The sequence below is a fragment of the Branchiostoma floridae genome, chromosome 5 (assembly GCF_000003815.2).
Source record: "Branchiostoma floridae strain S238N-H82 chromosome 5, Bfl_VNyyK, whole genome shotgun sequence".
In the NCBI taxonomy this organism is placed as follows: Eukaryota; Metazoa; Chordata; class Leptocardii; order Amphioxiformes; family Branchiostomatidae; genus Branchiostoma; species Branchiostoma floridae.
In genome coordinates, this window is record NC_049983.1 from 24,580,207 (window position 1) to 24,603,591 (window position 23,385).

General features: G+C 41.8%; 1 protein-coding gene across 1 annotated transcript in view; it reads right to left on the bottom strand.

Annotated features, from left to right (window-relative positions):
* The window catches only part of LOC118416112 (gamma-aminobutyric acid receptor subunit beta-3-like), a 67,094-nt gene extending 46,849 nt beyond the window's left edge, over positions 1 to 20,245 (bottom strand). Inside the window, exons 1-2 of the mRNA XM_035821184.1 lie at positions 19,224 to 20,245; positions 17,280 to 17,347 (exon numbers count right to left, since the gene is read on the bottom strand). Of these exons, the coding sequence (XP_035677077.1) occupies positions 17,280 to 17,347; positions 19,224 to 19,416 (261 nt within the window). The 5' untranslated portion in view covers positions 19,417 to 20,245. The remainder of the gene's footprint in view (positions 1 to 17,279; positions 17,348 to 19,223) is intronic.
* Between the last annotated feature and the right edge of the window lie 3,140 nt (positions 20,246 to 23,385).

Below are 23,385 nucleotides of genomic sequence, written 5' to 3' on the forward strand. Positions count from 1 at the left end.
CAGCATCAACATGTGGCTTATTTGCAATACAAACTACATGTATTAAGTGGAGTCCTGGTACCCCCCATGCAGAGCCTTTTCACTTGGGCACGACAAAGTACGTATATATGAAGTGATTTAGGAAGGTACCGGCTTAATCACGTTAGAAAGCCATAATGAAAATGTGTAAAATCAGCATAATTCCTTTTCAAGTATCCCTATATTCCCCATGTGGAGCCTTAATTAACATAACCAATCAATCATAATATTTTTGACAGTTATGCATGGTTTACACACAAACAACAGTACAAAAAAAAATCATGACTGTCCCCTGTATAATGGTGCGGTCCAAAAAGTGGTCGGTTATTAGAATAACCGACCACTTTTGAGGTTACTGCCTGATAACCGATGGGAAATGGGGGCCTCTGATTGGCCAACTCCATCTGGCTATATGATAATATTCAATACATCCCCACCATGCTTCGTACATGAAAACAGTGCGCCGCTTTACCGGATGTTATTCCTCATGCAGAATACGGAACACTCTAATTCCCTACATGATGCATATGGTAGACCCCGACCTTCCGTGTATGGCAAGTGACTTTGAGGAAAAGACACCGATTTATTAATAACATTATGCAGAGTTTCATCCGCCCAATGGAAAATTGAATACCCATACAGAATGACTGTATCCCAAAGGTCATGCGGAGACGACTACTTCAAATAAGAGCCTGTCCCGAATCGATCTGCTGAGCAACAGTTGGTGCGTACTTTGGCTCATGGATTATCTAGTCTTGACAAAGCGGCAGAATATATTACCGGGAGCTTATCTTCCAATCAAGGCGATGCTATGCGATACATGGCTTTCTTCCAAACCTGCCGTTTCCATTGTTTCCTAGACATAAGAATTGCATTTTAATGGTCCTCATAACACTAGCAAATTAAATCACGAACGTCCTGTCTATCACATCGGGAGAATGTGAATCAGCTGATAAAGGCACCGTTGCCATTCCCATTGTTTCGTAGATAACAGAATTTGCATTTTAATGGTCCCCATGACACTAGCAAATTAAATCACAAAAGCCTTGTCTATATTTCATTGGGAAGAAAACAATGTGAATCAACAGAATAAGGTACCGTTGTTTCTAATCATTTTTTATAACATTTTTATAATCATATGTGTTACCGAACATTACTTTTCATATAGTCTACAAAGACACAAGTGGTATGCTTCATCTTTGACAATCTTATTCTTCCTTTAAAGATAGAAATATAAATTGCATTACTGCTGAATATTCCCGGGAAGATAATTTGATAAGCGGGTCGGATGACAACCGTGCACTCAGATAGCACGCCTGCATCGCGGCTGATTAGATCTGTACGTGCTTTTAGCCACGATACTATTGATTCCGTCATATGACATTGCCCTTGTACTATCGCTGATTCGTGACTAGACACGGAATACATACAAAAAGAGTGGAAAGGCCGAATTTCAAGACAATACAGAAAAAAACGTAAAGGTAGTATCTCACTGCACTCGGGGCACCGGTGAGGCACTGCGGGGTTCGAAAGATACTCAAAGAATTTCAGAGATAAAGAACGAATTTTCTCAAGTTTTGTCTTCTAAGTCATCCTTTTACATATTACGCAATATCTTAATTATAATCGGAGAAAATAACACAACAGTGCCGTAGTGAACGGAGTACTTTCATAAAATGAAACTATTATCAAAGAGTCTAAACTGACATGTAGTGATCAAAGTGATGTCATTGCTCTTGATCATCTGGTAATATCCCCATCCAAACAAATGAAATGTTCAATAGGGACATTAAGTATGGCAATACGTCTATCCTCAAAGTTCCTATTCATGTCCATGCAACAAGTAGAAGACTTCTGAAAACAATGATGTTTTGTTGGAAATATATAAACTCGTGCACGTCTTGCAAACGCAACGGATTGAAATGTTTATTTTACATACGGGAAACCTATACGTATGATACTATATATCAAATGTAATTTTTCTGCTTAACATTAACAAATTGGAACAGGTATTGTGTATGTCAACGTGTACGTGCATGGCGGTTAAAATTATTTCTGGTATCTAAATATCCTAAAAGAACCGAATTTATGTATGCACAAGACTTAAGATAACCTTACTATGCATAATATACTATACAATTTTATTTTGAAGCCAGTACATATTAGATGTTGGCATCATAATAGTACCAAATGTATCCATAGTAGACTTGTAAACCGTCCACAATTCGAAAGACTTTCTGAATGAGTAAATGCAGGATTTCGCTGTGTCCATGCTGGGGAATGGAGACTTATGTTGTCCAATTTCCCTCGGCCCGGATTTCCGGACTACTTATCCTACAAACCGATTGAGTTACATCTTCCAACCACAGAGGGGAATCCAAGCCCTAACGTACGTAATGTAGATAGATACAGCAGGAATAGGGGAGTTGATTACAAATGTGCTCCATACAGACTGGGAGAAGCCATGTTATCCCTCCGTATCAACTTCCATTTCCAGGGATTTCCAGCAATCTGACCGGAGGTTGGGAGAGACGTCTGTTCATTTTGAAACTCATGCTGCAGAGGAACAATAAGCGTTTGACTACCGCGATGGGATCAACGGAGGTCAGGAATTGGAATTGTTTGCTCAACTTTGTTGCTCATAAAAATACTACAATTAATAGAAAATATCTATTTTAGTAGAGTTTTCAAAGGTTTGGAGAATGTAGAATGTTAGCTATAGGAAGATACATGTATCAAAGCTTGCAATACCAAATTGTGTCTCCCATAAGATGTCTTGGCTATTGTTGTAGGTCCTCAAATTGCAATACAAGAAATCAACAGGATGAACAACCGGTTATTGGTGCGACATTACTTTAACACAACTACCCGCCCAAGTGCTCTTCTGTTAGCTGTTTTATATTTTCTCATATAATCCCAAAAACAGACTTATCGTGGCAAGGTCTTGTAGCCATTTTTTTTTAAAATTTATTCTCCTGTCGATTCGAAAGATGAGCAGGCAGACAGGCATTTACCTGTTTGCCTGACCTGGACGTGACTTTTTATGGTAAAGGAGGGGTGTGCAATTCCTTCTCCACCCTCTCGTCTACTGGAGCACTTAGTCTCACAGGGACAGAACTGGTCTGAGCAATAACTCCCACCCACGAAGTGTAGATTATGTTGACCCTATTTACACGTGCATCTTCAAGAGTCTACAAAACAATTGAAGTTAGATAACACGTTCTATGGTGGCACGTATGAATAAATACATGAATGAAGACCTTTATTGTACATACATACCCACTGGGCTAAGTACAGGTCGCAACAAAATAATAGTTGACAGTTATATCAAATATATACGTTATATACAAGTTTTATTGACACGACAAAAAGTACAGTCACTTTTGTATGGGCAGCTATCAATTACAACCAAAAAAGAAGAGAGAAAGAATACCGACTATACAATTCTACTAATCAAACAGAATAGAATAATAATATTCTACTAATTAAACAACATAGGATAATGAGGAAAAACCTCTATACAATCAGGTGGGGCTAAACGCGTCACTATCTTTTCTAATCACACTGCAATCGTTTATGTATTTACTAATTTTAGCATTATGAGGACTGTCGCATCTAAAGATGTAGTCAAATCTTCTACGTTATATAATGTTAATCAACATCACAATCATATTCTACTAAGTGAATTAGACTTCCTTTCTCCTCTCTTTTTGTACTACTGAAAATGTAGGAACAGATATGTTGTACAAATCCATTAGGAATATGAATTTGTCTCTGTTACTTATGTGTATGAAATACGTTAACTATCTGTCTATAATGTTCAGCTCCTGTTTTCTTGACTGTGTAGTTTACACTCTGTTCACCTTATATTCCTCTTAGATTACAATATCGACCTTTTCGTTGTTTCAGAAGATTGCTATTATTTCTTCCTGTTTCAAATGTAATTTGTGGCAGCTGATTCGTAGCTCTGGCAGCTGATTCGTACTTGTGTTAAAGCTACTGCCGCATGCGCCACGCTATGGCTTTTACGACAGGTGAGCCCGACTGCCTCACGAGAAGAAACATTGTCGATGACCAGCTCTGTCATAGCCGAATGCCGTGCGGCGCATGCGACTTCGTTTTGGTGATGGTGCTCCATTTTTCGACAGTTACGAATACCACCCAACACACCGTTGGCCCTTTCAACCTTGGACGTCTGATCAAAACAAATCAAAGCCTGGGAATGACTACTGGGACCACAATACGTCTGTTTTTTGTGACATCTGACATTGGGCGGCATGGATGTTCATGTCACCCAAGGGCACTGGCTGTACTGTTGATAGAGCAGACAGGAGCTTGCAAAAACGAAGTCAACATTCCCGATGATGGGCGAGCCACACACAGCAGACAGTAATACATTCTGATGTTAGAAGCTACCATCATTTTCGGTGAGGATTAGGGTGGGACGGCAGAGGCATTACGTGCTGTATGTGTCTAGCATATTTCATTTGATTTGAATTGGCCTTCTGGCAGGCCCTGATGGTTATTTTGACAGGGAAGGGCGTTGTATGCACAAAGTCAATATATCTGAATCCTACCCGAGGCGAGGCTGCGGGCATGACAAATAGCGAAGCGGGGTGGAAAATACACCGCCTACAAATATGTGACGGGAATAGAAGAAGGCACTTTGTCGGAGCTGAATATTCTGTGGTCAAGGTGAATAACCTGTAGGCAGCTGGCTCACTGTCTGTCAACTAAAAACCGATTCATATGATGGTTGGCTTGATGGACAAAGATTTTCGGGTACATCCATGTGTTGTTTTGTTATATCATACTTACGGGTCGATTACACGAACTGTATACACATATTTCTAACATGTATATATATATATATATATATAGAGAGAGAGAGAGAGAGAGAGAAAGAGAGAGAGACAGAGAGAGAAGAGAGAGATAGAGAGAGAGAGAGAGATAGAGGTGGAGAGAGAGTGGGGGAGAGAGGGTGAGAGAGGGGGGCAGTAAGTACATGCCTTGTCACAAATATGGGTAGTCATACAAAACAGATGGTGCCACCACGCCTTACTCTTTGCACTTAGCGGAAAACAAAAGTAGAGGAAAATGAGGCCAATTGTCTCGTTTGTTGTATGTTCTCCCGACTAGCTAATTTAAGAAAAACATGTTCTCTGATTGATTGAAGTGATGAAAGTTCCCTGACCATCAATTATCTAAATGGATTTTCTTACCCTGGGCTATCAAGAAAGAAGGCTGTTTATTGAGCGACCTACATTCCTAGCTAAAATTGCAGGTGGACTGATTAACGGGATTTTTTTATTTATTTGAACTTCACCATATTGTGTTTACAAAATGGTAGGGAGGCAAAAACAGGTAAAACCTTTACTAGTTGCCTCCCGTGCAACTAAATTATACAATAATAGAAAAATAATCATAATGATAACAAATAATAACAATTGTACAATCAAATAATAATGATTTTGTCAACGACAATAAAAGCAAATATACAATAATAACAAATGTAAAGAAATAAATCATAGAAATAATGGTAAGATGAAATATGAAATATCTAGAAAGGTGTACAACTGGGACACTGACAGTGGGTGACCCAAGTACATACGTCGTTGGAGTTAAATCTGTCGTTGGTAAGAGAGAGATAGTGGACTAGGATTGCTTTCTTAAAGGTATTAATTGTAACATCTGGGGAAAGTTTTAGAGTTCTAATGTTGAGGGGTAAAGCGTTCCAGATGTGAACGTTCTTGGAAGAAATAGTTTTTAAACGTAGTGGTGAGACATTTTTGGGGCTGGAGCTTGGCTTGTGAGTTGGATCTTAGGGATGTGAGTGGAAAACTTATATATTGATGAATGTCAATACCGTATTGTCCCAAGAAACATTTAAATAGGAAGGATAAGTCTAATAATTCTCTGCGGTAAGATAGAGGTAAGAGTTGGCAGTAGATCAATCTATCCCTGTAATCAGTTGTATGGTTGTTGAGAATGTATTTTGTAGCACGTCTTTGGACTTTTTCAAGGGAAGTAATTAAGTTATGAGTGTGGGGGGACCAGATCAACGAGCAATATTCGAGTTTGGGCCTAACTAGTGTAATATATAGGATTTTCTTAACATTTGCAGGGGCATGGTAACCAACAGATCTCTTAATAAAGCCGAGGGTCGAGTTGGCACTAGCTGTGATGTTTTTTATATGACTCTTAAAAGATAGGCAGTTGGACATAGTTACACCTAGGTCATTAAATTCCGTAACTGATGAGAGCACTTGTCCCTCAATTTCGTAGTCATAGAGCACTGGTGTTTTAGACCTACAGATAGTGAGCACGTTACATTTAGAGGTATTAAATTTCATCATCCATGTGACACTCCATTCGACCATGTTGTCAATATCATGCTGAAGGGAAATACAATCAGCTGGTGATGAAATTTGCTTGTAACATTTTGAGTCATCAGCATAAAGGGCCATGGGACATTCTATAGTAGAGGGCAGGTCATTAATATAAAGTAAAAAAAGTAGAGGTCCCAAAATGGAACCTTGTGGGACTCCGGATATTACAGGAAGCCAGTCTGAAGAAACTCCTTCAATGACTACTCGTTGTCTTCTATTAGACAGATAATCAGAGAACCAATTTAGGAGATTCGAGTGGAATCCAAATGTCTTAAGTTTGTGTACAAGAAGGTGATGTGGAATGCTGTCAAAAGCTTTGGAAAAGTCGAGGTAAATTATATCTATCTGGCCACTGTGATCCAAAGTTGTCCCGACGGTTTGAAAGGTTTCCAATAGTTGGGTAGTAGTAGATTTTCCTTTAATAAAGCCATGTTGTAGTGGGTGAATTTGGTCTTGAAGGTGAGGGAAAATACGGTTAAAAATGCAACGTTCCATAACCTTGCTTACTACACTGAGTAAGGAAATGGGTCGATAGTTTTCAACAGAGTCTTTACTGCCTTTCTTAAAGACGGGACAGACGTTGGCTTCTTTCCATTTAGCTGGAACTATGCCCGATTGAATACTTTTGTTGAAGATAGCAGTAAGTTGAGGAGCTAATACGTGTGCACCCTCGCGTAGGATCACTGGGGATATAGAGTCAGGGCCAATAGCTTTTGTACAATCTAAGGTAAGCAAGACATCTAGAACTTCCTTGATTGTAAAGTCAATGTTGCCGAGGAAGGGATGTCTCCAAGCACTGATCTCAGGGAGAGGCTGATTTACTACAGGGGTAGTAAAAACAGAGAAGAAGAACTTGTTAAACAGATTTGCTTTATCAGTAGGTGTCGTTCCTTGATAATGTTTGTATTTCAGAATTTGTGGCAAGCAATGTGATTTTGTTTTATTTTTAAAGAAAGTCCAAAATTTCTTAGGATTATTATTGACCAAGGATCCCAAGTTCTCAAGAAACAGTTTGTACTTGTAATGAATAAGTTTTTGTAGACCATTTCTAAGTTTCCGGAACTTATGCCAGTGGGCTGGGCGATTAGTTTTCTTTGCCCTTCGCCATGCAGTCAACTTCTTATTTCTAAGATGGTAGACATCACCATCACACCATGGCATGGAATAAGAATTTTTTATTTTAGCTTTTGGTACATGGTTTTCAACCAAGCCACACAAACATTGTAACCACGTATCCCAACAGTCATCAATGCTATCAGATTCTACAAAGCCTTGAGAACCGAGAGTGTCTCTGAGACTTTGTCGTAGGTTATCAAAGTTGCATTTTTTATACTGGTAGACATGTCTTTTCATGTTTGATTGACGGAATACCGTACGAAAATTCAGGTCAAACTGTAGAATAGTGTGATCAGTAGGAAAATCAGATGATACTTTTTCAACTTTGGAACATTTTTCAGGAACGTTAGATTAAGGAAACTCAAGCTAAAAGTATCTCGAAAAGTTCATCAGGCAACGCCCAATGGTTAACTACGTCGCCACGCTATTAAACTAAAGCGATGAGTGTCAGATTTCTGGAAGGTGTAATCCTTCATCACAACTTAATCTAGTCTCTACCAGACTCCCGCCTGGCCGAATAGTGAAGGGGAAATCCGACCAAGTTAGGAATAAAAGTCTAGCGGGAGTTAATTTGCCTAAAGTGCTGAAAACGGGACTGCTGAAAACCCGCAGTAACTTATTTGTCCCTATTTGGCCACATTATTATCTTTTTTTTTCTATCCAGCTGACACGTCTGCCTGGAGACTGAACTTAGTCGACCTTTCCAATCAAACGGTTTAAACCCGAACTAGCAGTAATTGACCAATCCATGCTTTTAACGATGGGAGCCAAGACCGATCACACGGAGCAGTCACAAGTCTGTGATTCTAACAACGTTTCCAGCCAGCACTATCTGGTTAACGGTAACCTGGCTATTTAAGTACTACCTGATGGGCATTTAACGTATTATACGCTACCCTGAAATGCTACTTTGGTATTGGAGATGACTCAGCTGTCTTTATATGCTGCCCATTTCAACCCCCGTTGCTGATTCATAATTGTTGATTCGTGCATTGTCTGTGAGATGAGTTTGCTTGAAATTCTTGGTACGGTTAAGTATGGACGTGCTCTAATCTGAGAAAAAAGCTCAGTTGATCACCCAGGTCTAACCGCACCAGACCACCATACAGTGTGATGCGTAAAATTGCCGACTGAGTTCCTTTTCATTGTTAGGGAGGTCGACACCCAAATTTTATCACATTTTTAGAGGCAATATTTTTTTTATTTTTACACCTGCATGACATTTTGTATAGATTTCCTTGCAGTACAAAATTTCATCCCTCTACGATATCAGGAAGGTAAAAAATTTGGTCCTCAAACATGCTTCCTAGTGCATTTTAGCCCCAGAAATTATTTTCTTTTAGTCGTAGAAAAATGAATGAATGAATGAATAAAAGTGCGATTTGCACCATTTGATAAGGCTTTGGACGAATCACCATAATCAATAAAGAAATCGTCAATATTAGAATTATTTATGTAAATTTTATGCAAATTAGGTTCCTAGATTATATAGTTAATGAAATAACATATGTAAGTCATGTTATTAAGGTGACTAAGGCTTTCGGTGCTCTTGGAAATTTATGAATCATATATAACTACCGCATACAATCAATTTTCTTTTTCGAAATTCTGAAGCTTCTGTGAAACCCCTTAAGTCCAGTATATGCAGTTAAATGCTTATTTGTATTATGGCGCTGCCTCCCCCCCCCCTTCTTGCTTTACATGGAGCACTTAAGATATGAGAATATTTTCTGTTGTGAACATACTACAAAGACAAAACTTCATACCATAACAAAAAAGAACAAGTTGCATAAGCTGTCAACTCCATTTATTCCTCGCGAGATACCCAGACAGTACGTCTGAAGCACTGCGGTGCTTTTTGCCTGTCAAGCTAAAGTAACAAACGCAGCTAGGATCAGTGAAGAACAGCGAAACACGTCCATGTTCACGATCTGATTTGGCAGAAGAAAGGCTATGGGTGATTGATTGTTTTTCTAACCAGCACGAGAGACATATACAGACACTAGAAAAGACAAATTCAAGCATAATTGTCGTTTATAGTCAATTTGCAATCTAGACAGACTTTCGTGAAAATATTTGCACAAAAATTCAGGCATATTTGTGAATGCGTTTTGCCTCAAAATGATGCTTCGACAGTCAGGAGGACAGACTGCCTACACTGATGTAAACGGCTGATAGTTGTCGAAATGGCTGTAGCAGAGAACAATACGTTTGTCTGCGGATGAAAATTATGTTCCACAGACTGCTGGCTGTTGCGACAAGCAGATAGCTATGGTGAGCGTTGTTGTGTGAAAAGAAATATGACAAGAACAATTCATGAACCTGAAACTCCACATAAGCTCATTGAACGATATGTCCGGTATATCAAAGGTATTGCCAGAAGCAACGAAGATCACGTGTTGCACGATGTAAATGAGGAACTATCTGATACAAGTCACACTGGCCAACGTTTGTTGCCTGCATAAACAGCTGTACAATTTCTACAAGCTGAAATATATCGTGAATAAACTCTGCCCGTTGAGCCACTTACACCTCCATTTCTACTGATCCCACCCCGCATCCCGGCATCGCGAGATCCATTGTTCTTCCAGGAGAGAAAAAGACAGTGGTAATTTCCGCAGAGTTATCTCTATTATTTGCCGGTTGAGCGCCGGAGTTGTATGGTAAGACGGAACGCTGGCAGGAAAAGATTGCAGACTGCGGTTATTCTCATTAATCAATGCCATTGGCAACATCTGCAGCGACAAGATATCACTCTCAGTTGCCTATTACAGAAACATTGTCGCTAAGGGATGAGCTCCCATAGAGCGCCATCGCCGGCAATCAGACACTGATCAATGCGTCACCAAGAAACGACCTTCTCGTAAACAGAATAAACAAAGCAAGGCAATTGATCATAAGCCAAATAACAACAAATTTCCCTCACTTTATGTTGTTTCATTTTCCCCCAAAAAGATGAGGAGCCAATAGTCAGCAGTCAGCATAAGTCAGCGGCTTTATCTCGGCAACCCAGACCCTGGCAGACCGTTTAATTTCCAGTTTAAGTTCGCTTTCTCCATCACTTGTCGCGGGTACTCCGATCCAAACTCTTTTACCTGTCGATGAAGTTTCCAACACTTTCAATATCTTTCCCCATCGGCCCGAAAATCTATCCTGCTAATGTACTTCCCTCCCGTGACGAACGTTTCTTCCGTAAGAAATCCGTGTAGTAATTAACGCTAAATATCTTCTATTGGAAATTTCGCGTCCCATTTGTGAATGAAGAAGGTGCTGGATTAGCTGGAATTACCCGATCGATCATCTTGCTCCCAAACCATTCAGTCCGGTGATGAAGTTCGGCGGAACTTCCCGGCCGTCACGAGCCGGGTCCCGCTACTCTACGTCCAATGGTAATTGAAGATTACAGTCCTTACAAACCCTGGGGGCTTAGCGTTGTTGGCGGATGGCGGTATTACCGTCTATCAAGCCGTGCAGAGGGTTTTGCCAGAGCCGTTCTGCAAATCTCGACAATGGCCCCTCGCACTTTCGCACAACTTTCAATCAAACCTTCTCCAGCTTACAGTTATTGCGATACGAATTTGTGACATTGACTTGGTTGGTTTGAAGGTTCACCTAGTGTGACTACGTGCATTGAATCTTGTATTGATGGCATCAAAATGGTGTTTCTCAGACCGTGCTTTGCGGCTAGATAATCTCTAATACATCAATTCTTCTGGAAACTAACCCGGCTGTGGAGGAACTGTTGCTTTCTAAAATGCTCCGAAGTATCCCAATTGCAAGATGCACCGTGCAACGTGGTGCTACATGTCTGTATGCGATATAAGTGATTGACTGTGTACATAAAAGAATTGAAAGATTGACTGAAATGAAAACAAACCATAAATATAGTATCTTTTTCTTTGTAGTTCGTTGAGGTATCAAATTCTAAGTCAAGTTCGCCGTGCAGGTGGAAAGGTGGTATTAGGAAAGTTGGCATAGTTTTGCTTGTAATATACTCATGTCAACATTGTTAGTCTGGAGATATTTCATCATGAACGATTTGGCACATCAAAAGTCTTATTTCCTGCAGTTCCTGGATATAACTCCGCAATAAGATACGCCGACAAACTTTGATACTGTGTGCATCATACCGACAGGTCCATAGTTACGCCTCATGTGTCTTGTGCGCACTACTCGATCATCGATGCCCTTACCAGAATACCGAAAATTCCGGTCCGGCTCAACCGCTCGCAAACTATAATCTGGACCGACCAGAGGCGTCGTCACATCGATCCCGGATGATATATGCCCCAAAGATTTTATGACGGTCTCACTTCTGACATGAAAAATGTAACAGTCAATTCGGTTTTATTGACCACCGAACGGCCCCCGGGGGACTGGCATCCCCACACACCTGCTAGGAACGACTGCTGCACCCCGCGGTGATCTCACACTTCTAGCCTATCAAACACACACCGTTAACGTTGATGCTGTAAACTTAGACGCCATCAAAACGGAGACTTCCTGCAATAAATGACAGGTTTCAACGAAATGATCATCGCCAAACCGTTTTTGTTGCAATATCTATACTTTACACCGCCATTTCATAAAGTGCTAGATATGCGTCAACGTTACATTAATCTTACACAAAGTGCTAATAATTCTCAATCAATATTTCTACTCTGCCTGTAGAGTCAAAGCCATTAGATTCTGGTTTCCTATATATTTTACGTTCACTGTTATATCGGCACTATCATATCGTGAGTTTGCTTACATCAGTTTGCCATTAATAAAGGAATATAATAATTGTTGGATACTGTCAGATAATGGACGGGGGTAAGGGGCATGGGTAATGTGTTTTTCTTGGCTCCATTTGAAATATCGATTTGAACGGAGGTGCATAATTCATATCCTTGATAGCAAAGAATTCATATTCATGACGGAAGAGCGCTGATCTCACTTTCAGTCCGAGAAAAAGCACTGTCGACTTAAAGGAACCGGGGGGCACCCGGGAGCCTATTAGTTACATTATGTCACTTTTTACATTTCAGGCTGAGGCTTGTTCTTATCAGTCTGAGGTAAGGCGCGTGTCAAGCGGGCTGATTAGAAGGGGAAGACTCAGAAGACCGATCCCCAACCGGTCCCCGCAGACAAGCCATAACCCCACAGAACTTCAAAGCCGTGCAGAAGCGGCAGCGTAATTAACTGTGGCGCTAATACGTCGTGATGCGATTCCTTCCAATCGCATTAGGGCTTGGTCTTATCACGTTCACGGACAGGCCCAGACACGGCTGGCTGCACCATCACGCCACCTTAATGATATCAATTGGTCCGACACAGTTCTATCCTCCTGGAGATCACTTTCAATCATCCTTGGGCCGACACCGTCTTTAATCTAGGTCTACGCTCCCTCCTCCCGCTCACGCTCTACGTAAAGAGGCAGTTACCGGAGACGCTGCTGTATCTCCCGTAGCCACACACAAGGGATTAATGCGGCGGTTCTGGGGGGGGGGGGGGGGGGGTGCAGCTCAAGGTTCATTCGCAGAAGTACACACGTGAACACACACACACACACGCACAAACACAAACACACACACACACACACACACACACACACATACTTACACACACACAAACACACACAAACACACACACACTCACGGGATTAATGTGGCGAGTCTGAGGGAGATGTAGCTCACAGATCACCCGCACAAGTGCACACGGGAACACACGCACACGCACATGTACATGCATGTTCACACACATACACACAAACACACGCACACACTCTCTCTCTCTCTCTCTCTCTCTCACACGAACACACACGCACATATACACACATAAACACAGACGCACGCGTGCACACAAACACAGACGCACACACACACGCACACAGAGACGTGTGTCGTGTGCACATAGACAAAGACATGCACACACACGCACATTTATACGCCCGCACACACACAAATACACACAAACACACACACACACACACACACACACACACGTGCACTCTAAAAGATTCACACACAGAAATTTTCGCACAAATTCACATTCACACACACATAAACACAAACACACAGCAACATACACAGACTCACACACCTAGAAAACGAAACCACACATTTCTGTGTACACTACCCACACCCTGGCACCAAAACCCTTAAAGTCAACTATAGATAACAACTCTTTACTTCAATGATCAAAAAGTAAATAGATCCTCCTCGAACGAGTGAAGGAATCTAGATAAACAGCAGAAAGCAAAATCCTTATCCCTTGCGAGCTTTAGCGTTCTACGTTATTCTCACCACAAACAGGTAAGCTGACCGGGCAATGCCGGGAATCCGAGATGCAGGGAGCCTGACAGGAGCTCATGTCTGTCAAGAGTTCAGGAACGTGATCTAAATGATTCACTGTAGAAAATGCCGTATTTGGGGAAGTAAAGATTGAACAGGCATCATTCAAGCGTCGCGGGGAATAAACCGTTTTGTTGGCCTTCACTTTGGTTCGGGCCACAGGACAAGACGTCGTCAGAATATCTCATTGTTAAGTGGTGATGACGAAAGGTTGTTTTTGAGATTCGAAATTTTGCCCTAGCATTTGCGAGTTCTCAGAAGCCACCTTCATGTTCGAAAAACAGCACGTCCGCCCTGCCAACAATGTTAATCAAATATTAGGACTGGATAAACTAATTTACTTTGACATTGGAAAGAATGATTTACGTCTTTATTAACGTGATTCAAGGTTTTCGGATCTGCTACACCTCCTGTTTGGGCAGGATTTCTGATATCATTTCCAATTTGCAAGATGCAAAACATGTCCGACTCGTTTCAGGCAGTCCGTCTTGTGCATATGGCGTCTGTGCTACGCTGCCGGTTTACGCAGGGAAATTCCTAGGGACCGTCTTAATTGGCGCCATACAGTTCAATATTACATTTTAATCATATCCCTGCACCACAGCAGTGATTTGACAACTGTCACCCCTAGTGGGCGGATATATCAAAATGGAAGGCAGGCATCAACTATAAAGAGGGGAGAAAAATGGCGATTTTGCCCGCCATTGCTCGTCGCCAGACAGACTGGCAACAGGTAACAATCTCGCCACAGTTCATCGCCAAATCTGGCCCCGGGGCAATTTCATGCCGATTCGACTCCGGCATTCTGTCTGTTGTATATTAATTCGGCATGTATATTTGTCTGCTACAAGTCGAGATGGGTCCATTTAACAAGCCCTACTCAGGACGTTCGCCTCTCCGCCGTGCATGACATCTAAACCCTCGCAGTTACGTCAGAGTGTTGAATATCGCGCAGATAATTTCCACCGGGCCCAATTTGCTGGTCAGCCGTGCTGATTACAGATGCCTATCGAGCACTTGAACCTCTCGAGGATTAGGACCAGCGGAAAGCGTTCTCGTGCCAGGCAGCCAGCTTTTAATTCCGGCACTCTCCACCCTGTTTTTTTGCAGCCTGTTATTACCTGCTGAAGGGCGACTGAAGGTTGAACCCAGATATGGTGTCTATTTCAGACCTGCAATCGTGAACAGCAAAACGTGTCCACTATGTATCCCATACCAGAGTGGACATGCTTTGACAGATGCTTTTAACTTGGGGTGAGGATTGTTAAAGCAGGGTGCTCTACACCCTCTACAACCCTCAGTTACCTACTCTATCATTTTCCGTAGCAGCCGACAAGTTCTGACGCCAGTGCAGTATAGCTTAGTGGGGCAATAACCAAAACTTTACAATGGTTGCTTACAGTATATTATTGTAATGCAAGATTTCGTGAAGGTGGTACCTTACTGCACTTGGGGCATCGGTGCGGCACTGTTGGTTTCGAAAGATACTCGACGAATTTCAGAGATAAAGAACGAATTTTCTTACGTTTTGTGTATTTTTTTTTGTCTTTTAAGTCATGCTTTTACGTATCACGCAATATCTAGATTACAAACAAAAATCGACGAAAATAACACAACCGTGCGGCAGTGAACGGACACAAAAGTACCACACTGGTACCCCAAGTGCAGTGAGATACCACCTATAAGTTTCCCGAACTTAATACACATGTACGCGTTTGTTGCCGACTTTTACTACTACCTCCTTTTACTCCCGTCCAAGAGTTTGGATGACAACTTATCCAAGTCTGTGTATAAGTTGCTCGTGTAATGCGTCACGACTGTTTTCATCAGCCGGAGAGGCCCCGACTGTTCAAAGAGCTAGCACCCACTTACAGTGCATTAAAAGATATGGCACATCGCAACAAGCGTTCATTAGAACTTCAAACGAGAACTAATGGAACCGTCCTAATTAGCACAAGGTCGCTGGCGAACTTTCATGCCGTGCTTGAAAGTGTTCACCAGAATATTAGCCCGCGCAAATTACCAGATGGAACCAAACCTGTGCGGGCAGTTCTCACAGCTAAAATTGAAATTTACTTTAGAGGCCACGAAACCATATTACTATCGACAGCTCCACCCCTGTGAGAACCAGTTCATCCCAAAATAGAACCAGTTTACTCGGGTTCATCTTGCGAACCAAGAAAAACTTTATCAGAAACCCAAGGCCCTTCACCCCACCAACTCCTGACAATGTCCCCATGACCTCCTCTAGCAATTGTTGAGCAAGGCTAGCTTGACTACACCACTCTGTAGATCTACTGATATCGACATTTAGTATGACCAATTTGTTAGGCTGACAAGTCTACATCGGTAAGCTTAACCCGTAATCCGCTGGAGAGGTAATGGAAATCGTGAACCTACTACAAATAGATTTTTTTTTCAAATATGGTATATCTATACCATATACATATGTAGGAACGTGTACCGAGGGACACCCGGCAAGAACAATGCTATAGGTGTATGTGTCCTACAATGATACCTATCATTTGGCCTTATCCTAAAATATCTTGTTTAACATTTAAGTTGCTGTTCAATGTATTCCAGACTTAAAGGTCTACGACTCTCCATTGATAATAGACTCCAGAATATCAACATTGTTTTCATGTTTTTGTTTTGTTTTGTTTTCATAAATAAATTGATAAATAAATGTCAGAATCAAATGACAAATAAATGAGATAGCTTCGGTATGTACACATGTATACATGTAAATGTACATTTAACTGCAATATTATCCCAATAACAACTGAAATGAAAGTGTGTAATGTATCATTAAAGTCTCTAACTATGTTTTTCTGATCAAGTGCTGTAACTACAAAACCTTACATTTTACAACTAAGATGAATAATATAATGCAGGATTTGAAGTAGAACCTCGACGCCCCCGTCTTCGAAGTAAAAGTATAAGATTGGCTAAATGAAACAATAAACTAGCAGTAGATTGTTACGGGAAAGCCATTGCAACATAGGTTAGTCTGAAGGTTGAAATTATCATTCAAATGTTACAGTTTGTCTTAATTCGTACTTTGTGATATTCCTTATGTTCTAGTGGCAACAGGATCTAATTAACAGCCCTATATGCTATGGATGCTATGGTATTGCGTAAGGTTTTGCGGGATGGCATTACAGGGTAAATCAACAAGGGGATAGATTTGATCAGATTATGATCTGTATTCGTTTGAATACGGCACGAACTTGGCTTACTTATGCAGTGAAAAAAAAATAACACAAATCTCTTAAACACAGTCGTTGTCAATTGTGTGTCTCTCGGGGCTTATAGCCGCCATGTGTGCGGCTGTCCACGACAGGCCCCGCGGCCCTCACATGACAGTCGGGCCGTCTGAGGTATGAAATGTCGTACCTTTATTTTACTCGTAATGACTTACCAAGTCCACTTCCGAGATCTGGTCGATACTGGCTATGGTCATACTCATCTCCACTCTCACGGGCTGACCTGAGGTGGACAAGCACAAACCATTAGCCATGTACCAGCGCTGTTGACATTAATTAGAACTGGCAGATCCCGCAATTAAAGACATCGGGGGTGAGGTGGATACGTTAGGGGTGGAGTAGGATGAAGGATTGAATTCTCCCTTCCCGCCGAATCACCGTGAACCCCACGTTAATGATGTCAGGATAGGTCAAACGTGGTGACCTCACGTCCAGTCGTTAAGGCTGCTGTGTGCCGTCTACCTATACCGGGCGGGATGTGATTTAAAGTAACGGTGAAGTATAGGCGTGGGCAGTGACACGGCAAATTGATTACATGCTGTGTCTTCTTTTAATTTAGACTTAAGATGTGACCGAAACAACGCTGTAGTGACGGCTCATTTGAGACTTGAATCACTGAGATATTCTCAGCGTTCCCTGACCACGCATGGACGATGGAACAGGCAGGAAGGATTTAATGTTGAATGGCCAGGGTCAATTTCGCGAAGCCGTCCATATGTGCAGCTTGGAGGCCTCTTCTATCTCGGCTTTGTCCGCACCAAGGCCACGCATTTTCGAGAACGTATGAAATCATCCCCGGTCGTGACCGCAACTCGAGAAGAGACAGACCTGGCGTCGTCAACGGATGATTTCTACGTATCCAATTTTTCACTCGTTAGTTCTACTGTGCCTTTACTGCCGAGCACGACAAGCAATTGGCGGGAATAAAACACGCCAAACCAATTTGTATCGCTAGCTGTTGCTTCTTGTGAATTAGGATACACTTTTACCAGGCACGATCGTTCTCTGGTCGTCAATAACAAAGGGGCGCCGGCATCAAATTCAAAGTGTTTGCTTGCGGTTATTGGCTCGGACAAGCAATGTAAAATAAGTCTAAAATGATTCACGTATTCATTATTTGCTTGTTAACGTATTGACGTATGTAGGATGGAATATCTAAAAGGGAATGAATCGCTGAATCCTTTCCAAAATACCTACTGTGTTATAACACGACGACAGTAGGCATATTGATTGCAATTATTTTAGCACTACAATGGGGGCTGTTGTCTCAGCTTGACATCATCTAACATCACAGGCAATCAAAGAGGTTGATCGCCTTCATCATTCTGTAATAACTGGTGCGCATTTTGCTGCGGTTGTAAAAATATTGTGATCAGAGCCGATGCCTGAAGGGATGTGTCCTCTCACTACAGGTGAAGATACTTCGTCAATGCTGCTCATCTGAATTTTCAAGGGCAGAATCTTGATAACCTTACATGGAGTCATCCAAACGCAGAAATGTCATTAGAATTATCCAGGGGATTGACATGTTCGTATAGAATGAGGTTTTTGCCTTTTTCCTACCGATTTCTAGTTGAATGGTTTCGGGGATGTGTTTTGCAATGATGCACACATATAGCTGTTTTTGAATTCTGGTAATGGTTCACAGGTCTTTATTTCGAGCTCGTCAGCATCCGTTTGGCATGCACTCCGCCGATGTACGTTTGGAAGATAAGGTCGAGCATTCTCGTCTTAGCTTTGCAATAAAGGCTCTCAAGTCCGCGCGGCAACGCTTGTTACGGCCTTTAAAGATGCAGTTCCTTGCAATCGATTCTGCAATGCTTGTAGCTTTTTCAATAAGTTTAAGGTTTTACACCCAGAAAATAGCATAAGCACACTGGCTTTCAGGGACGGCAATGGGGTATTTATCATTCTGACATGATAGGGAAATAATCAACAAAAATATGACAAGGTAGAAACTTGATTAATACAATTAGACATGGAATTGTGCAAATTTTTCGACGTCAGGTAACAACAAATGTCTTCGAGTTACAAACATGGTACTGTTCGAAATAAATTATTACTGAAGGCCCGACGTATGAGTTACATGTAAGTCTTACCTCCAAAGTACGGCCTAAGATTTCTGTCGTAATTGATCTGTTCGAGAAGCCCGTCTATCCGCTGCAGCGTGCTCATCGGCGGGTCCTGGCCGTTCTGGCTCTGGCCGGAAGGCTGGATGGTTTGCGGGGCCTGCTGCCCAGACGCCAAACACCAGGTCAGCAGCGCGGTAAATCCGACCGAGATGAGCGGCATCCTGCCCACCGTGGGGTGACGAGATCCGATGGGGAACCTTGCTCACCGGGTACCCGACAGAGCAAGCTGGAAACGACGGTAAACCAGACGGCCCAACACCGAGACGACCAGACGCGCTGGAGGTGCCATTGCAGAGAACAGGACGACGTTGCATAAATATTAATGCTTGACGTTGCATGAAGTGGTGAAGCTCCAACAATGTCGGGGCACGTTTCTCTTCCTCAGAATCTCACAGCCATCTCACTCGACAACAACCAACTGTCCTCTGTAGTCATCCAGCCGGTGGAACGATCCCGCATCGGTAGGCGGAGGAGTATCATTACGTGTTGAATCCCCTGCACGAAGAATGTTACAAACAACACTCGGACTCAGTGACACTCAATCGTGTCAACAAACGCAGTTCAAAGGCCGTTTTCAGACGCGTCGCTCCTGTAGGTTGTTTGATGCCCTCGCCTGTCTAATGCCATGGCCGTCTGCAGGTACGAACGCGCCCGCTCGATCCACGCCGCTGCGCTTTGTCAGAGTAGAATCGGCTACTTTTACCGGCTCCTCTAACTGCCGCTTTCATTTGCGATTAACCGCATGCAAACGCTACGCAGAACTAGTGTTCTAGCGCCCCCTTTGCGGCTAAACTATTTATATGCGGCCAAAACCTCAAGGCGTCACTCAAGCGCACCCGTGCAGCACCTCGGAACAGAACTCAGACAAATTGCAAGATGATGAAAGTGAGATCCATATATCAAATCCAACAACGTGAATGAGCGCAAGACTACATCCAACGAATTCCAACTAGTCAATAAATCGAAGAAGATGCTACTAATGGCACCAGGCAACGCCGCAAATCTTCGATGGTTTTTGCCATGATATCATTATGCTGAAAAGATTACAAGCAAATTTCTTCAATGCAAAGAGCAGTGTTTTGATATTTGAAGCTGGGTAACGGCAATTTGATATGATTAGACTTGAATAGAAGTAGAGGCTGGCAAACAAATAAAATGAAACCTGAACTGAGGTGAAATGAAAGCTGATACAGTATCATGCACTTATTGATCCACGGGAAATTTTAGCTCTCCAACTATTTATCTTCCTGTGAATATTTTTTATTGACAATAACTCAAAATGTAATATGATGTAGATGGGAAAAGGATGTATTCTGAATCAACCTTCGTCGAGAAATAGGCCAAGGGCAATTCGCAATTGGATTTGAATTCTAAACGTTATTTCCACGGCCACATGCAGTATCATTTTGATTGCGTTTAACTTTTCTTGACTAAACTGAGGATTACAACAAAGTCGACAATACTGAGAGCACGGCTTTACTAACTTTCGCGGTGGTTTAATGTTTGCTGTCTTTGCGGTGACCGCTTTAATTGAATTTAAAACCACCTCGAACATTTTCTCATGGCAGTAAAGAGACTACGGTGCATGGTGCATCCGCAAACTTAAAACCGCCGCGAAAAGTCCTTTGTCCCACTACCGCGAAATACATCCCCGCGAAGTGAAATGCATTTACAGTAATTTGGATAATATGATTCATAGGCACATTTACAGAGATGCTGCGGAAAAGTGCACCTGGTATCCTCTAAGTCACGGCGGACGGAAGACATGTCAATTTTAGGACGACTATCATAAAGAGGCGGGGGATGTTGGAATAGTCTACATTTCACGTGATCATTTGTCCCTTAACAATAGGTTCTATAATAAATTTTCACCGGAGAAATTAATTATAATAGAACCTGTTCTTCATAGGTGAAATACCGAGACATGGAAGACAGGACATTGATTGCAATCATACACATGTTGATGTGTTCTAAAAGATAGACTTTGTTTTTGTCTTATGCAGATTCTTATAGCGCCCTAGTCATTTGGCTACGTCATGTACTGTCTATGGTAATTCCAGGATGTCCATCATTAAGAGTAGTAGGGATGTTGGAATCGTCTAAACCTTAATGTCTCACATTTTACTCTAATGTTTAAAATTGCACCATAGAAAAAATTAATTATGCATCCTGTGCGTCATAGGGGAAATAATTGAGCACACATGCAGGACAGCTTCTTTGCAATGATAGACATGATGGTGGTTACCAATCAAAAGTGGACTTCGCCTTTTGGTTTTAGTTTAGACTCAAAAACGTCTCGCTCATTGCTGAGTCATCTCGTGTAGATTCTCAGCGCCCTAGTCATCTGGCTGGGTCAGGTTCTGATCAAATCCTCCCACGTGTAATGGATGGTGATCGGGAAGACCGCAACGTCATCTGATACCATGGAGCAATACAAGCCGGCATGAATAAAACCAATAAACGGATACAGAAATCGTGATTGACTGTGTGGTCGAATTATGCCATCGGTTGTTGCCCTTCTGCCATATCCGGGGCGGCCACTGACGCCTGATTAATACTTTACATGGGCATGAAGTAATAAATCATACTGCCACTGGGTTCATTCGCAATTTCGCCTCCTTCAACTCCACAAAACTTGTCGAATGCTAATGCGATGAAGAAGCTTTTGAATTTATTTGTGTCCCTCTGAATTCAGGCACATGCACATGTCAATCCAATCTATACCTTTCCATCAAACATATTTTCAAGAGGCTGAACTCTAACCAGTGACCATTGAAGACCTGTATCAGATCTGCCAGGATCCTTCTCGCACCAACAAGCGCCAGTGACCTCTGAGACGTGATAAAGGTCATGCAGTTATTCCTAAACCGGAGCTTTCATGAAAGTCATACAATTATCTGCAGCTTCCAATTCTATGGCAAACCGGGGGCGGCTGACGGTTGAATGATGAGAAGGATGTTGTAGTGTTAGTGCTATGGATCGTCAGGCTGTTTGTAGTCGAGTAGAATATATTGAAGAAGGTCATGAGTAGCTTTAGCGATGCACCTCTGTTCAGTTGAGCAACAGTAATATGCTTCTCAATTGCTTTACTATATCATCACTTTGTCACAAAATAACGTTTGAGTTTAAATAAAGGACTTGAATCATTCATTCTTCAAACAAAATTACTGCTTCAGAAAAGTGCCTAACCACTCACTGCCCGCAAACCCATAAACTTTCGCCTAGGTAACGATATGACGTCGATTTGACCACTTTACAGGATCAGTTGCTGCAGTTTTACTTCCTCTCGGCAAATTCCATAGCCATCCTGTAACTCTACAGGTTTCTATAAGCACCCTCTTCGCCACGTGAATGCGTGTATGTCTGTATATTTTTAGTGCTTTGATGATTGTAATGGAAGAAATGAGTTTTCGAATTTTTAGTTGAAATCATAGCTAAATTTGACAGGCATCAACCTTTACAAATTGCCAGGTATGATAATGTATTGCTTGCACATTTATTTTTAATCCGAGTAGATAATATCTTTAAAGTTTTCAAGTGAGTAACTATTTTCATAAGATTTGGACACCATTATGAATTCCACCCACTGCAGTTTCTGTATTGACTTGCCAGACTAAATGTCACATTATGTGTAGTTCATTTCATACAGAGGAATAGTCGATACAGTTTTAAAGAATCTTCACAATTATGCCCATGACCAAGTTTTAAGTGTAAGTAATGCAGTCGTATTGGTGGGTTATTTGGTTATCATCAAAATAATTAAAGTCAAAACCTAATTATACCCATTACGCTGCACAAATACCATAATCAAGTCGTACAAACTTCATTATAATCAAATCGCGATTTGCATATACATGTTTGATGGTCGTATACTTTCCAAGTTAGACACTAGGGCTGGGTACCGGTACAGAAAATTCAGGTCCAGGTCCGGTTCAGGTCCAAAGGATTAGGTCCAGGTCCGGACCTGAACCTGGACCTGATGCAGTATGACTCATACCAATGGTGCATTTCACTACAAAGAAATCTGTTTGGTGGAGTATTAGACTTACACTGGCGTTTTAAAATCCTACAACGTTAACTGCATGTGCGATTGGCTGTAAAACTTGGTAGAATTTACTATAAACTCTAC